The following is a 16,137-nucleotide window of genomic DNA, read 5'->3' as shown; positions in this document are numbered from 1 at the left end:
CCAGGAGGACCCCAAGACAAACTTTCAGAAGGCAATGGGAGCAGATAGCTGTGCCCGTCAATGCAAGTAATCTAGCCCTAAAGACCTGGTGCAGTACAGGAAGTTGTTTAATGACCTCACATGAGTGGTCAAGGTCAGTGAATGCACCTTCAAATGCCATAGCCTTATAAATCGTCCACTAGCCTCACACACTGCTCCATTCACCACCCCCACCTTTGCTCAACTACCAACATTCTCTGTGAACCATGACTCATATCTAAAATTCTTAGCCCCACCTCACCCAAACACACTTAGCACTGCTACAAGCCTCACTCTCGCATCTCACAACTTGCACACGCTGCCAGTTATTCAATTATAACAGGCACATCAACCAAATTCATAGCAATACACATACTGACACTCTTCCCTCTTTCCTGCAGGATAAGGTGGCATGTAACCCCAGGCAGCAGCATCTAACTGGTGAGGAACAGGCATGGCTGCATACCCTCATTCCCATGGAGGAGACAGTGCCGGCAACCATTGGAGTGACCATGACTGAGGCTGTGGCAAGTGGCGGGGTTGAAACCATTAAAGATGATGGTATTTTCCTGCCTAATCCACCTTCTCACATCCCACTTCCGCATCATCCCACAATGTCTTCAGATATACAAGCTGCAGAAGGTGTAAGCATGCACCCCTTGCTTTCCCTGCCTTCCTCACTGCAAACCTATCCTTGTGTCTTTCACCTTTCAGTTGCCTAAGAACTGCTACCTGAACAAGCACTCGTGCAGGAGTATGAAGTGTAAGAGGAGCAGCATACCTGATGATGAAGATGTTACTCGATGTGGCACTCCCAGCACCAGCTCAGATACTGGGACTTTGTGAACTTTAGAGGGTATCCTAGATGTGGGACCTACAGGTGATGAATCATCGGGCATGAGTGGCCTGCACAAGGCAGGAGAAAAGGGTAGCATTGGTGCCAGTTCCCTGGAGTATGAAGTCGCGCATGAGTTCTGCAGCAGGGAACTCAGATGAGGACTTTGATGGGGCGGAGTACATAAAAAGGCTGATGGGCATGCACAATGAAATTCTTGGTGCATTGGCTGGCCTTCCAGAAAACTTGCTTTCACTGTCAAGGAGTGTGGAGGCATCCGGCACCAATAAGCATATAAGGGAGAAGAAAATAGAGAGTTACGATGACAGATTTAGATGAGGAAATATGGGAGGAGGCTCGGGCGTAGCATAAATGGTCTGGTTGGGCCGAATGACCTGTTTTTGTGCTGCATATCCTATGTAAAGCTTGGCACAGGTCTTTGCCCAGAGCTTGGAGTCCATTCTTTACAGCATGGAAGTGGTGGTTGACTCCATAACAGCACTTGCGGACCTGACCATGATGCAGCATCTGATGGCCGATGCTCAGCTTCCATTACAGCAGAATCAGAAGCCACCCAATGCCTGAGTGCTGCAGTGGAAGCTCAGACTCAGGTCATGAAATCTCTGCTTATTGCTATGCAAGCGCAGCTTGGTGCCATGCAGGCTCAGACTGCTGCTAACGTGCCTGCAGATACCAATGCTCAAAGGGGCTTTCAGGGTAGAGGTCTGCTCAGGTCGGGGAAAAAGAACCCAACCCGAACCCAACTGAACTAAAGCGGACCCCAGCCCGACCCAGACCAAGTCCCCCTGATTTAGCCCTGGGCCCTACCCGACCCGAACCCGCCCAGACTCGATCTGACCCAAGCCCAACCTGACCATCCCTTTGCTTACCTTCGGACTCGGAACCTCCAGACAGCTACAGCGCATGCGTGATGACATCATGGTGACGTCACTCGATCAGTGAACAGACTCAGTTTCGTCCCGGACTCCCAGCTCAGGTAAGTTTTTTATTTTCAATACTTACCAGTAGAGCACTTACCGTGTGTGTCCGACCCGACTCGACCTGGCCTCGACCCGACCAGAGCCCGAAAGCCGGACCCTAAAGATGGGACCGACCCGACCCGAACCCGACACATGCTTGCAAGAGGTGCCAGATTTCTGTGAGCACCTCCTTCATAAAACAGAGTTAGCGTGCACACTACTCCTGGCTTGGGTTGCGGTAACAGAAATGCTCTTAGAAAATCCTGGATGGATAAAGTCTCCTGCTGAGAGCCCTTGTCATCATTCTCCTCCTACCCGCCTCTGTGAGCAGCTCGTCCTCTTCTATGCTACCTCTGCTCCATGTCCTTCTCATACTACAGGCCAAGAGGGATGATTACTACAGCAGCCATGACTGGGAGCAAGTCCTTGAAGTCCATGTGCAGCACTACTCCCTGTTGAATTCACCAACTTTAAGTGGGTCTGCAATCCACCAATTACTTCTACAAGCTCAGAGTCAGTAGAAATTAATCAGCAATAAGCTGAGAGCGGTTGATGATCTCTTTAAATAGCGCTGGTGAGAGGAAGTCCTTCCTGCTGCTGAACGCATGTTCAGTTGTATGTGTTTAAGAAAGGGTATTAGCTGGAGTGGCAAGGTTGAAAATGGCAGCGCTGGCATCAAATGAGCATTATATTTTAACTGATGTCATGACCTGCCTACTCTGCATAGCTTTGTCGCATGCTCTTGACGTTCATGCTATTGACCTTCCCACCATGGCATCCGGCGAGTGTCAACAGAAGTGTGCATGCACAGCGTGCACATCATTTTGAAACCAAAACAGCACATATAACGCCAGAACTTCATGGGCTACAGAACTAAATTTTGTGTCCGTGATCTTTACATTTTTCAGTTGTGTACTCAAATGCTTGAATATTCAACATTGAAGACTGAAAACTTGGGAAACAAGCAAGCAATAATTACAGTTCAATTTTGGATAAGTACAAAATGTAAAATTCTATACTGACATTGCATTTGTACAAACTTGCCTTTTAAACTTGGGATGTGTGACTCGTGCAACAGTCTGCTTTTTTGGTCCTTTGTTCTCATATCCAAATATGCATAAGGTTGAAAATAAAGGTTTATACTCTGAACAGTTAGAGAATATTAACTGGCTGTTGTTAATTCTGTGATCTGTTAGGAGAATGCATACCCTGATTGGGCACCGAGGAGAGATCAGCAGTGCACAGTTTAATTGGGACTGTTCACTTATTGCTACTGGATCAATGGACAAAACCTGCACGGTAAGGATGTCACTAAATGCTGCCAGCATATTGTAGAAATTCCTATAGCTTTATTGAGGAAATGGCACTGCTAGCTTCAGTCACATGAGGTTTCAGTATGAAATGGCCCAATGTTTCTGTTATTTGGCACTGCAGGTCTGGAACATAATTTCTAGTTAAATTTCTTGTTTAAAAATTGTTTGTTATTATTTTGTTTTTCCTACAGCCTCAATTTTAAAATTAAACTCATGAAATGGAAGATGAACTTACATGGCTCTATGATTTTGTGAGCTGTGAATAGGTTAGTGCTGCCAACATTCAGGCCTCTGGCACCTACCTATGCTCCTGAAAAGTTAAACGAGAAGTGATGAACAGCAACCCTGTGGTGCATAGTGCTGGTTGTTTAATGCAGTCATAATTGTATTTTGAGCCTGTACTATGCAGGAAAAATTACAAAACAAATTGCTTATGGAGGCATTGGGAGGAATTTTCATGCTGTTCCCATTTTAATACTTAAATTTGTATTTCATCCAAGCCATAAACTGACAATTACATAGTCTTGTTTCAGCAATGTCATCGGATAACACAGCTTCAAATTCCACATGTACACTAACCACACTTAGCTCTACCTCACCCCACCTCTCTTGCCCCCTCCATGGTCTCTGATTTGTCACACTGCTTTTCCTACATCAGAAATTTCTTCCCATTGCATATTGGGAAGACCGAAGCCATTGTCTTCGGTCCCCAACACCAGTTAGCTACTGATTTCCATCCCTCTCCCTCGCCACTGTCTGAGGCTAGACCAGACTGTTTGCAACCTTGGCATCCTATTTGACCCTGAGCTGAGCATTGTTCCTGATATCTTCTCCATAACCAAGACCGGTTCCATAATATTTCTCGTCTCTGCCCCTACCTCAGCTCATCTTCTGCTGAAACCCCCATCCATGCCTTGTTTAACCCAGACTCGACTATTCCAGTGCTCTCCTGGCTGGCCTCCCACCTCTGTGAGCTCATCCAAAACTCTGCTGCTCAGACCAAGGACTCATACAAAGTCCCATTCACCCATCACTCCTGTGCTTGCTGATCTACAGTGGTTCCCAATGCAGCAACGTCTTGACTTTATAGTTCTCATCCTTGTTTTCAAATCCCTCCATGGCCTCGCCTCTCCATAACTCTGTTATCTCCTCCACTCCTACAACCTTTTGGCTGTGCTCCTCCAAATCTGGCCTCTTACGCATCCTCGATTTTCATCGCTCCACCATTGTAGGCCAAGCCTTCGGATGCCTTGGCCCTAAGCTCTGGAATTCCCTCCCTAAACCTCTCTACTTCTCTATCTCTGTCTTCCTTTAAGTCGCTCCTTAAAACCTATCTCTTTGACCAAGTTTTTGGACACCTGTCCTAATATCTCTTTATGTGGCTCTGTGTCAAATTTCATTTGATAACAATCCTGTGATGCGCCTTGGGACGTTTTTATTACATTAGCGCTGCTATGTATATAAATGCAAGTTGTTGTTAAATATTTTTCCTAACATTTAACTTTTGTCATTTTATTTGCTTTGTGACTTCTCTCAAACCATAAATGTTAGAAACTACTCCTTGTCTATATTTGGAGTTTCAGTTTAAGCTCTGGCAATTTATCTCCGCCAATTTGTTGTGTCATATAGTGACCAGTAGTGGGTGCATATCTGCAGTTCCCCTTACGGTGAGCCCCTGATGTTGGTCAGAGAATGGAAACAGCAAGTATAGCTGATGGGTTTTCATGAAGAAAGGGATAGAAATCACAGGGCAGTCATCCTGCAGTACTATTGTGCATCTCCCACCAGCATTGGTAGAACCCAGAGAGCAGATTGCTAGTTTTCTGATAGAATGGTGTGTGTCAAATGGAGATCAGAAAACAAGTTGAGAAAATGTTAAATTCGGAACTCTGCATTGCAGTGTTTCTGTGGTCCTATGCCTTATGCATTTACATTAAAACCGATTTTTGGTGGTAGTTAGGAAAGGAGTATTTGTACTGTATATCATAGTATAGGAAAGCTAGAGGTAGAAGTTGGATCTCATTGCACCTGTTTTCCAGGAGTAAAACAATTGCCATGAGTCCTGATTTTGGAGTCCAATTGCCTGCATTCCAAGGACACCCGACAAAGAACCAATCCGAAATTTGCTTGGGCCATTTGACAGGCAGTCAGGATGGCCACCAAAACAGGTGTTAGGCCCCTTGAATACACTAATGAAGGGTCTAGCACCTGTTGTAGAACTCTGCTGCCCTGAATGCAATAGGTGATGGTCCTGCTCCGCTTGGGTTTTCTAGATATGGATGTAGTATAACCAGTGATTTCCCACCCCACCCCCATTGCTGCAATCCCAGTCTTTCTTAAGCACTTCCTGGTGTACTGGCAAAAACATTGGGCAGGTTAACTACCTGCCCCTTCAGTTGAGGTGCAAGGCAAGATATTTTGCATTTCTTTCATTAGAAGACTCTTTAATAATGCATTAATTTGACTCATGAATACTGAATATTTTCTAGCTTTGGGATGCTGTCAGTGGAAAATGTGTGGCAACATTGTCTGGACATGAAGACGAAGTACTGGATGTTTGCTTTGATTACACGGGGCAGTTTATAGCAACTGCATCAGCTGATGGTAGGTATACTAACAATTGGGTCTATAAAAAGGAATAAGTGTGTCCGTTGAGCCTCTTTTATGTTCTGGTGCTTGTATGCCCCACTTTCAAGGAAATGTACTCAGTTACACCCCATAATGAATTTTATAGATAAAATATACAAGATGAGGAGGTAAATGTGATATGAAATCTTTGGTGCGAAGGCCTACTTTGCTTGCCTGGAGGCAGGCTGCACCAGGGCCACTACCTGTACAGCTCGTGTGGCATTCTCCATTGATATGAGCACTCTCAGCTGCTTCCCCTGTGTGCTCCCGAACACGATGAATTGGCGCTATCCTGACTAGTTGATGTGACGCCAGGACTCCAAATTTGACAGTGCAGGTCCTGGCAATGGCTGTGTTGTCACTCCTGAAATTAGAAGTGTGAAACAGCAAGCTGGGCTTTGCAGCAGAGTTATTTGAAAGACCAAGCACCTTAATTGCAGGCAAGTTAAATTTTTGGAACCTTTTCTATTAGAAAGTGTCTGAAAGTATTCTGCAGTATTTTTGGAGGTTTGGTGCATTTACCAGAAAGTGTTGCTGCATCCTCATAGAGATGGCAGAGGATTAGGTGACCTGTCCACATAAAGCCTGCAACAGGTATGGGGCAACAGTGTCAGTGTCTCTGGGCCTGCAGCAGGATAAGAAGATGGAACAGAGGCTGTGGACAGGGCAAGCTCCATGCCATGCCCTCTGCCAAGTTGGAACCGGACTTCTCCTTGACAGTGACAGGAGGCTACCTGGCAGACCAGCCAATGCACCCAGTGTCTCAATGTGCATGCTCATTCAGCGCTCTACTCTATGCTGCCCCATCGAGGTTCTCATCTGAGTCCTCTGCAGAAGTATTCATCTGCCACCTCCCCCTCCAGTGGGCTGGAAAACGAATCATCCTTTCAGCCTGGCCTGGCTACAGCCCACTTGTGTGCACTGTGCTGATCACCATGTGCTGATCCCAACTCTATACTAGCCTCTGAGATAAGTGCAGTGCCAGTGTTTAAGCTGATGGCTGAGAGTGTCAGATCAAGTAACAGAGCTCCTTCATCTGTGCTGTGCTGTTGCTCTGTTTCCTCCTCCTGGGCTGCTGCGACTGGGCAGGCAGCAGTTCTTCAGTGTCTGAAAGCAGGAACTCAGAAGGGGAAGGTTCATATGAAGGAAAGGAGTTGGGGTGGAAAGCTTGCTCCTCATGCCAGATAGCTGGATGGGGGTGTGCTGGGACTTGAGAAGGGGCATAAGGCAGGAAGATACAATCATCCTCAATGTTCTCAGTGGCGTTGGGTGCTGCGGTCCCTGTTGCAGCCGACCCCGTGATGCTACAACCCATCTTCTCCATAGGGCTCAGGTGATGCAGGCATCCGTGTCCCCTGCCAGCTCTGCTCTGTTTCTTTCTATTGTATGTCTCCTTGTCCTGCAAGAGAGAGGGTAGAATATCAGTGGTTGTTAGCACTGTGTTTGGGTGATGTGCCTGCCATAGCTGAACAGCTAAATGCATTTGCAGTCAGTCAGAGGTGGCTGTGAGGCTGGCAGTGTGAGGGTCAGCTGGAGTATTTGGATGTTAGCCGTGTGTCCTGCATGCCAGGGAGTGCTGCTGGGTGAGTGATGGGGGTGTACTAAATTGAGCAGCATGAGAGGTTGGTGGTGTGGTGAGTATGTGATGACATGAAGATGTTGACCGACGTTGACCACCCACATGAGGTCATTAGACCTCTCATGGCACTGCTGCAAGATTCTCATGTCCAGACTCCAGAAGTTGACCTTCCTGGCCACATGCTCCCAGTCTCTTCAAAAGGTGGCCCTTAAGTGTCTTCTGGCCCTCCGCAGGGCTAAATGAGTCTATTGCTCAAAGCAACAATGCAATGTGCAGCCTTCCCACAAAATTACAACTGGCAAGTTTTAAGCAAGATCAGAGTGGCAGCACTGGCTGTCTAGTTCATGTGGATCACACACGCAACTCACACCAGAAAATTCAACAGGGTGAATTTCAGGAGTTGTTTCGTATGTGTTGATTTTCTAAGTTATAAGTGAGATGGTGGCTTTTTACTTGAGTGAATGAATGTCAGAATTGTACCAGTTTAATACTTATTATATGATTTGTCATTTTAATCACTATCTGGAATATGTTACATGATTATAGACAGCCCAGTCATCACTAACTGCCCTTGGATAGATTTTTAATTTTCACTGCAAGTATATCACCTAATAATTTAACTAGTCGGTAAGAATGATTTAATTATTCAAACTGTAATTAATCAGTTAATAAAGTAAATCATTATTTAAATATTTTCAGTTAAAGAGGCAGGATGTAGTTTGGCACATCTAATTATCACTTAATGTAAGGTGTGTTTAACCCCTTCTGGGATAATGAAGTTGTTACTGATCTTTGGGAGTGATAACAAGTTGGTAATTGGGTTCTGATGACATCCCTGTCTGGTTTCTAAAGGTCAACTGAAGCCAGGGAATAGGTAATACTTTGAGTTATTCCCTGGTATACACTGACAGATCAAATTTTATCAAGTTTTAATTTGCAGCTAATCACGAGAAAATTTCACACCTTCATTGTAGTTGTTTTATACATCTGTGCCATTTGTCCAGAGAGGCCTCGATGCTGACTACGTTTGTTTGCTTGAAGGTACTGCAAGAGTTTACAGTGCAGCCAGCCGCAAGTGTGTGGTGAAGCTAGAAGGTCATGAAGGAGAAATCTCCAAGGTAGGTGTAAAAAAACTGGCTGAAGAATGATTGTATAAAAGGTAAGATTTAGGGGCATAATTCGTTTGCACCCAAAATGCGCACAAATTCAGCAGAACAATTGCTCTGAGTATTGGTTTGTACTGTGTCAAAGTTGGCTTTGAGCATTATATAAATGTTGTGGGCGCAAATGTGTGCCCCACGTTGCCTGTTATGTGGAGCCAGCCAGTAACTCTGGTGTTTGAACGGGTTCAAATCCAACTGTAGGCCTAGGCTTTTTGTGGACTGCAGAGGAGCACTCTTGCTTCTCCTGGACCCAGAAATAAACACGCTGGGCCTATTTCTGAGCAGCCTCCACTGGTTTCTTTAAGGATGGTAGGTTAGGTCACTTGACCTGGTACAACTAGGCACAAGTTCCACCCATTTGTATCCAAATTTCGCTTTCGGGGTCTTACAACTGGTGTGAAACAAACCTAATGCCCATTTCAGGTGGGCAGCTTGAATGACTCAAAGATGCCCAAGCCAATATGGTGTCTGGCACACTTCTGGTGTAATTAGGGAGTGGCAGGTAGCTCAGTTATTTAAAAGGACGCTGCTAGGATGAGAATTATGAAGTGTTTAAACAGAATCAATGGATCCACAACATTGCAAAATAGCACCGCACTTCACAGATGCCTCTCTAGAGATGATACTGTGGGCTGTAAGGGCTCAGAGGAAAATTCAGTTCCCTGCCAATGGAAGGAAGAAGTCTGCTACAGAGAAGAAAAAGGCGTGGTTGGAAATCACTGAGGAGGACAGCAGAGGCAGTGTGGTGCCATGCTCTGGATGCAGTGCCGGAAGAGGTTTAATGACCTAATTCTTCTTTCTCTTCTTCTTCTTTGGCCTCCTTGTCTCGGGAGACAATGGGTAAGCGCCTGGAGGTGGTCAGTGGTTTGTGCAGCAGCGCCTGGAGTGGCTATAAAGGCCAATACTAGAGTGACAGACTCTTCCACAGGTGCTGCAGAAAAAATTGGTTGTCAGGGCTGTTACACAGATGGCTCTCCCCTTGCACTTCTGTCTTTTTTCCTGCCAACTGCTAAGTCTCTTCGACTCGCCACACTTTAGCCCCGCCTTTATGGCTGCCCGCCAGCTCTAGCGATTGCTGGCAACTGACTCTCACAACTTGTGATCAATGTCACAGGACTTCATGTCGCGTTTGCAGACGTCTTTAAAGCGGAGACATGGACGGCCGGTGGGTCTGATACCAGTGGCGAGTTCGCTGTACAATGTGTCCTTGGGGATCCTGCCATCTTCCATGTGGCTCACATGGCCAAGCCATCTCAAGCACCGCTGACTCAGTAGGGTGTATAAGCTGGGGATGTTGGCCGCCTCGAGGACTTCTGTGTTGGAGATAGGGTCCTGCCATCTGATGCCAAGGATTCTCTGGAGGCAGTGAAGATGGAATGAATTGAGACGTCGCTCTTGGCTGACATACGTTGTCCAGGTCTCGCTGGCATAGAGCAAGGTACTGAGGACACAGGCTTGATACACTCGGACTTTTGTGTTCCATGTCAGTGCGCCATTTTCCCACACTCTCTTGGCCAGTCTGGACATAGCAGTGGAAGCCTTTCCCATGTGCTTATTGATTTCTGCATCGAGAGACAGGTTACTGGTGATAGTTGAGCCTAGGTAGGTGAACTCTTGAATCACTTCCAGAGCGTGATCGCCGATATTGATGGATGGAGCATTTCTGACGTCCTGCCCCATGATGTTAGTTTTCTTGAGGCTGATGGTTAGGCCAAATTCGTTGCAGGCAGCCGCAAACCTGTCGATGAGACTCTGCAGCCACTCTTCAATGTGAGATGTTAATGCAGCATCGTCAGCAAAGAGGAGTTCCCTGATGAGGACTTTCTGTACTTTGGTCTTCGCTCTTAGACGGGCAAGGTTGAACAACCTGCCACCTAATCTTGTGTGGAGGAAAGTTCCTTCTTCTGAAGACTTGAACGCATGTGAGAGCAGCAGGGAGAAGAAAATCCCAAACAGTGCGGGTGCGAGAACACAGTCCTGTTTCACGCCACTCAGGATAGGAAAGGGGTCTGATGAGGCGCCGCTATGCTGAATTGTGCCTTTCATATTGTCATGGAATGAGGTGATGATACTTAGTAGCTTTGGTGGACATCCGATCTTTTCTAGTAGTCTGAAGAGACCACGTCTGCTGACGAGGTCAAAGGCTTTGGTGAGATCAGGAATTAGAGCAGGAAAAGTGAGTGGTATAGCACATTCAAGTATATTCTGATGTGCATCTTATCACAACCCCCTTCACACTGCCTTGCCAAGCCTAATCCTGCACATCACTCCTCATACCAACTTACCTTGCATGTGCACTGTTCCATCTCTGTCAAGGCACCTCCTCACATCCCATCTGACCTGGATCTAACACTGGAGGCGATGAGGGAGAGGAAGGAGGTCCTCTTTCTGGAAGATGGCTAGAGGAAGCCACTTTGTCATGCAGCAAGGGCACCTCTCTGTGCAGTGTCATCTCCCTCTGCCTCCAATTCCTCCATCACTCTTACCTCTTGCTCCTGCTTCTCTCGCAGTGAGCTGTTTGCTTCCAGGGCTTCACCATCTTCAAGTTCCACACTTTTCTGGATGGCCATGAATTGGAGAGCGCAGCAGACCACCACAATGACTGAGATCCTTTGCAGGAGAGTATTAGAGGGTGCCACCTGACTAGTCCAGGCAACAAAATTACATCCCCAGAATGGTTGTCCTATTAAGCAGGTGGAATTAGTTTTATTGTCTCTGTGGCTCTGTCTGGGGCTCCCAAAGAGGAGTGAGTAGCCATGTCTTCAAGGGATATCCCTTGTTTCCTCAGATCTTTTTACATATTTGGGGGTTGGCGTGGAGATCTGGCAGAGGATGAAGGAGTCATGGCAGCTAACAGGAAAGAACATAACAAGAAATAGGAGCAGGAGTAGGCCATTTAGCAGCTCCAGCCTGCTCCACCATTCAATAAGATCATGGCTGATCTGATTGTGGCTTTAATTCCACTTTCCTGCCTGCACCTCATAAACCTGACTCCTTTGCCAATCAAAAATCTGTCCAGCTCAGCTTTGAATATATTCAATGATCCAGCCTCCACTGCTCGTTGTGGTAGAGAATTCGAAAGATTAACAACCCTCTGAGAGGAGAAATTTCTCCTTATCTCCTTATCTCCATCTTCACTAGGAGACCCCTTATTTTGAAACTGTGCTCCCTAGTTCCAGATCTCCCACGATGAGCTGTTTCCTTCCAGGGCTTCACCATCCTTAAGTTCCACACTCCTCTGCACGGCCATGAAATGGAGAGTGCTGCAGACCACCGCAATAACTGAGACCCTTGCAGGAGGATATTGGAAGGCGCCACCTGACTGGCCAGGCAACAGAATCGCATCCTCAGAGTAGTTGTCCTATTAATCAGGTGGAACTGGTTGTATCACCTATGTGGCTTTGTCAGCATCCTCTCAGCATCTACCCTGTCCAGCCCCCTCAGAATCTTATAGGTTTCAATAAAATCGCCTCTCATTCTTCTAAACTCCAATGAGTAAAGGCCCAATCTGCTCAACCTTTCCTAATAAGACAATCCCTTCATCCCAGGAATCAACTAGTGAACCTTCTCTGGCTGCCTCCAATGCATAGTATATCCCTCCTTAAATAAGGAGACCAAAACTATACGTTGTACTGTAGGTATGGTCTCACCAAAGCCCTGTACAGTTGTGGCAAGACTTCCCTACTTTTATACTCCAATCCCTTCCAAATTACTTGCTGTACCTGCATACTAACTTTTTGTGATGCATCTACCAGGACACCCGGATTGCTCTATACCACAGCATTCTGCTATCTCTCTCCATTTAGATAATCTGCTTTTCTATTCTGCCCACCAAAGTGGACAACCTCACATTTCCCACATTATACTCCATCTGCCAGTTTTTTGCCCACTCACTTAACCAATCTATATCCCTTTGCAGAGTCTTTGTGTCCTCCCCACAACCTCCTTTCCTACCCATCTTTGTAGCCTTGGCAAATTTGGCTGCAATATACTCGGTCCTTTCATCCAAGTCACTAATATAGATCGTAAATGGTTGAGGTGCCAGCACTGATCCCTGTGGCACCCCACTAGTTACAGTTTGCCAACCTGAAAATGACCCATTTATCCTGACTCTCTATTTCCTGTTAGCCAATCCTCTATCCATGCTAATATGTTACTTCCAACACGATGAGCTCTTATCTTGTGCAGTAACCTTTTATGTGGTATCTTATGGAATGCTTTTTGGAAATCCAAGTACACTACATCTACTGGTTCCCCTTTATCCACCCTGCTTGTTACATCCTCAAAGAGCTCGAATAAATTTGTCAAACACTATTTTCCCTTCACAAAACCATGTTGACTCTGTTTGATTTTATTATGTCCGGCTACTATTTCCTTCATAATGGATTCCAGCATTTTCCCAATGACAGATGTTAGGCTAACTTGCCTATAGTTTCCTGCTTTCAGGCTCCCTCCTTTCTCGAACAGTTTTCCAATCTGCTGGGATCTTTCCGGAATTTTGGAAGATTACAACCAATGCATCTACCATCTCTGCAGTCACTTCTTTTAAGAAGGCTATCAGGTCCAGGAGACTTATCACCCTCTAGTCCCATTAGTTTTCCAAGTACTTTATCTCTAGTGATGATTGTTTTAAGTTCCTCCCTCCCTTTTGCCGCTTGATTTTCTACTATTCTTGGGATGTTTTTTGTGTCTTCTACTGTGAAGACAGATACAAAATACTTGTTCAAAGTCTCTCCATTTCCTTGGTTCCCATTATTAATTCCCCAGTCTCATCCTCTAAGGGACTAACATTTACATTAGCTACTCTTTTCCCTTTTATATACTTATAGAAGCTCTTACTGTCTGTTTTAAAATTGTTTGCTAGTTTACTCTCATATTCTAATTTCTCCCTCTTTTTGTTTTAGTCATCCTTTGCTGGTTTCTAAAATGTTCCCAATGTTTGGGCCCACCACTAATTTTCACAGCATTGTACGCCTTTTCTTTCAATTTGATACCATAGATAATTTCCTTAGTTATCCACAGATGGCACATCCTTCTCATGGAGTTTTTTTCTCAATGGTAATTATCTTCGTTGAGTTATGAAATACCTCCGAAATGTGTGCCACTGCTTATCTACAGTGTTACCTTTAACCTATTTTCCCAGTCCATTATAGCCAACTCCGTCTTCACACCTTTGTAATTGCCTTTATTTAAGTTTAAGACACTAGTTTCAGACCCATGTTTTTACCCTGAAACTGAAAGAGAAATTCACAATCATGTTATGATCACTCTTGCCTAGAGGATCCTTTTACTTTGAGGTCATTTAATTAATCCTGTCTTATTACACATTACCGGGTCCAAAATAACCTGTTCCCTGGTTCATTCCTGGACGCATTGTTCTAAGAAACTGTCCCAAATGCACTCTATGAACTCATCCTCAAGGCTACCTTTGCCAATTGGATTTGTCCAATCGATATAAAGATTAAAGTTGCCCATGATTATTTGCAGTATCTTTCTTACAAGCCCCCATTATTTATTGATTTATGCTCTGTCCTATAATGTGGCTACTGTTTGGTGGCCTGAAAACTACTCCCACCAGTGACTTCTTTCCTTTGCTATTTCTTACCTTCAGCCAAACTGATTCTACCTCTTGATCTTCTGAGCCAAGATCATTTCTCACTACTGTACTGATCTTATCCTTTATTTATAGAGCTACTCCACCTCCTTTTTCTTTCTTCTTATCCTTTCGAAATGTCAAATACCCTTGACTATTCAGTTCCCAGTCCTGGTCACCCTGCAACCACATCTCTGTAATGGATATCATATCATCCCCACTTATTTCTATTTGTACTATCAATTGGTCCCTCTTGTTACAAATGCTGCATGCATTCAGATAAAGAGCCTTTAATTCTGTCTTTTTAACATTTTTCCCGACTCTGACCCTATTTGCTGGTGCATGCCTATATTTGTATTCTCTGTTCCTTCCTGTCACACTCTGCTTATCATTACTCTTATTGCATCCCTGCACTATCCTTGTCCTTTCTCGTTAACTTTCTAAATCTCCCCTTTTGTGAACCTGCCCCCCCACCCCCGGCACACTACTTAGTTTAAAGCCCTGTCTACAGCCCTAGTTATATGATTTGCCAGGACACTGGACCCAGCGCGGTTCAAGTGCAGCCTGTCCTGCCTGTACAGCTCCCTTTTTCCCCAGTATTTGTGCTGGTGCCCCATTTCTCTGACACCAATCTTCGAGCCACGCACTCAACTCTCTGTTCTTATTTACCCTCTGCCAATTTTCTCATGGTTCAGGTGCAATCCAGAGATTATTACCTTTGTGGTCCTGCTTTTTAATTTAGCCTCGAGTCGCTCATACTCCCTTAGCAGAACCGCTTTCTTAGTTCTACCTATGTCATTGGTATCTATGTGGACCACGACAACTGGATCCTTCCTCTCCCACTCCAAGTTCCTCCTTAGCCTCGAGGCTCTGTCCTTAACCCTGGCAGGCTACACTGCTTTCGGGATTCATGCCCTCGGCTGCAGAGAGCAGTATCTATTCCCCATAATTATACTGTCCCCTACTACTACATTTGTACACACTACTGAGTCAGCGGCGTTTGAGATGGCTTGGCCATGTGAGCCGCATGGAAGATGGCAGGATCCCCAAAGACACATTGTACAGCGAGCTCGCCACTGGTATCAGACCCACCAACCGTCCATGTCTCTGCTTTAAAGACGTCTGCAAACGCGACATGAAATCCTGTGACATTGATCACAAGTTGTGGGAGTCAGTTGCCAGCGTTCGCCAGAGCTGGCGGGCAGCCATAAAGACAGGGCTAAAATGTGGCAAGTCGAAGAAACTTAGTAGTTGGCAGGAAAAAAGACAGAGGCGCAAGGGGAGAGCCAACTGTGCAACAGCCCCGACAAACAAATTTCTCTGCAGCACCTGTGGAAGAGCCTGTCACTCTAGAATTGGCCTTTATAGCCACTCCAGGCGCTGCTTCACAAACCACTGATCACCTCCAGGCACGTATCCATTGTCTCTCGAGATAAGGAGGCCCAAAAGAAAGAAAGAACTACTACATTCTTTTTTACTCCCCCAACTTGAATGGCCCCCTGTACCATGGTGCTGTTGTCAGTTAGCTCGTCCTCCTTGCAATCCCTGTTCTTGTCCACACAGGCTGCTAGAACCTCAAACCTGTTGGACAAAAGCAAAGCCTAAGGCTCCTCCATTGCTACTTTCTGGATCCCCATACCTGCCTCACTTGTTGTCGCACCCTGACCACAGACCAAATCTGAAGTACCTACCTAAGGGGTGTGTTGCCTCCTAGAACGAAGTGTCCAAGTAACTTTCTCCCTTCCTAATGCATCGCATTGTCCGAAACTCAGACTCCAGCTGACCAATGTTGAGCCAAAGTTCCTCAAGCTGCAGACACTTACTGCAGATGTATCCATCAGCTTCCACATGCTACAGCTGCAACACATCACCTACCCTGCCATCTTTATTGTATTTTGTTTAACTAATTAGGGTTTCAAGTTTAGAAATATTACTCAATGATAATTTGTAATTATATTAAGTAGTTTAAATAGTTAAGCTATAAATTTAATAGAGTCCTTTGTCTTTCCTGTGGAGGGTGTTATCACC

General features: G+C 45.5%; 1 protein-coding gene across 1 annotated transcript in view; it reads left to right on the top strand.

Annotated features, from left to right (window-relative positions):
- daw1 (dynein assembly factor with WDR repeat domains 1) overlaps window positions 1–16,137 on the top strand; it is a 77,178-nt gene that overhangs the window by 45,951 nt on the left and 15,090 nt on the right. Inside the window, exons 9-11 of the mRNA XM_068042430.1 lie at window positions 3,030–3,132; window positions 5,636–5,750; window positions 8,395–8,471. Of these exons, the coding sequence (XP_067898531.1) occupies window positions 3,030–3,132; window positions 5,636–5,750; window positions 8,395–8,471 (295 nt within the window). The remainder of the gene's footprint in view (window positions 1–3,029; window positions 3,133–5,635; window positions 5,751–8,394; window positions 8,472–16,137) is intronic.

Source organism: Heterodontus francisci, chromosome 11, assembly GCF_036365525.1.
Source record: "Heterodontus francisci isolate sHetFra1 chromosome 11, sHetFra1.hap1, whole genome shotgun sequence".
Classification (NCBI taxonomy): Eukaryota; Metazoa; Chordata; class Chondrichthyes; order Heterodontiformes; family Heterodontidae; genus Heterodontus; species Heterodontus francisci.
Note: the sequence above shows the minus strand (reverse complement) of the source record. Positions and strands in the feature narration are given on the sequence as shown.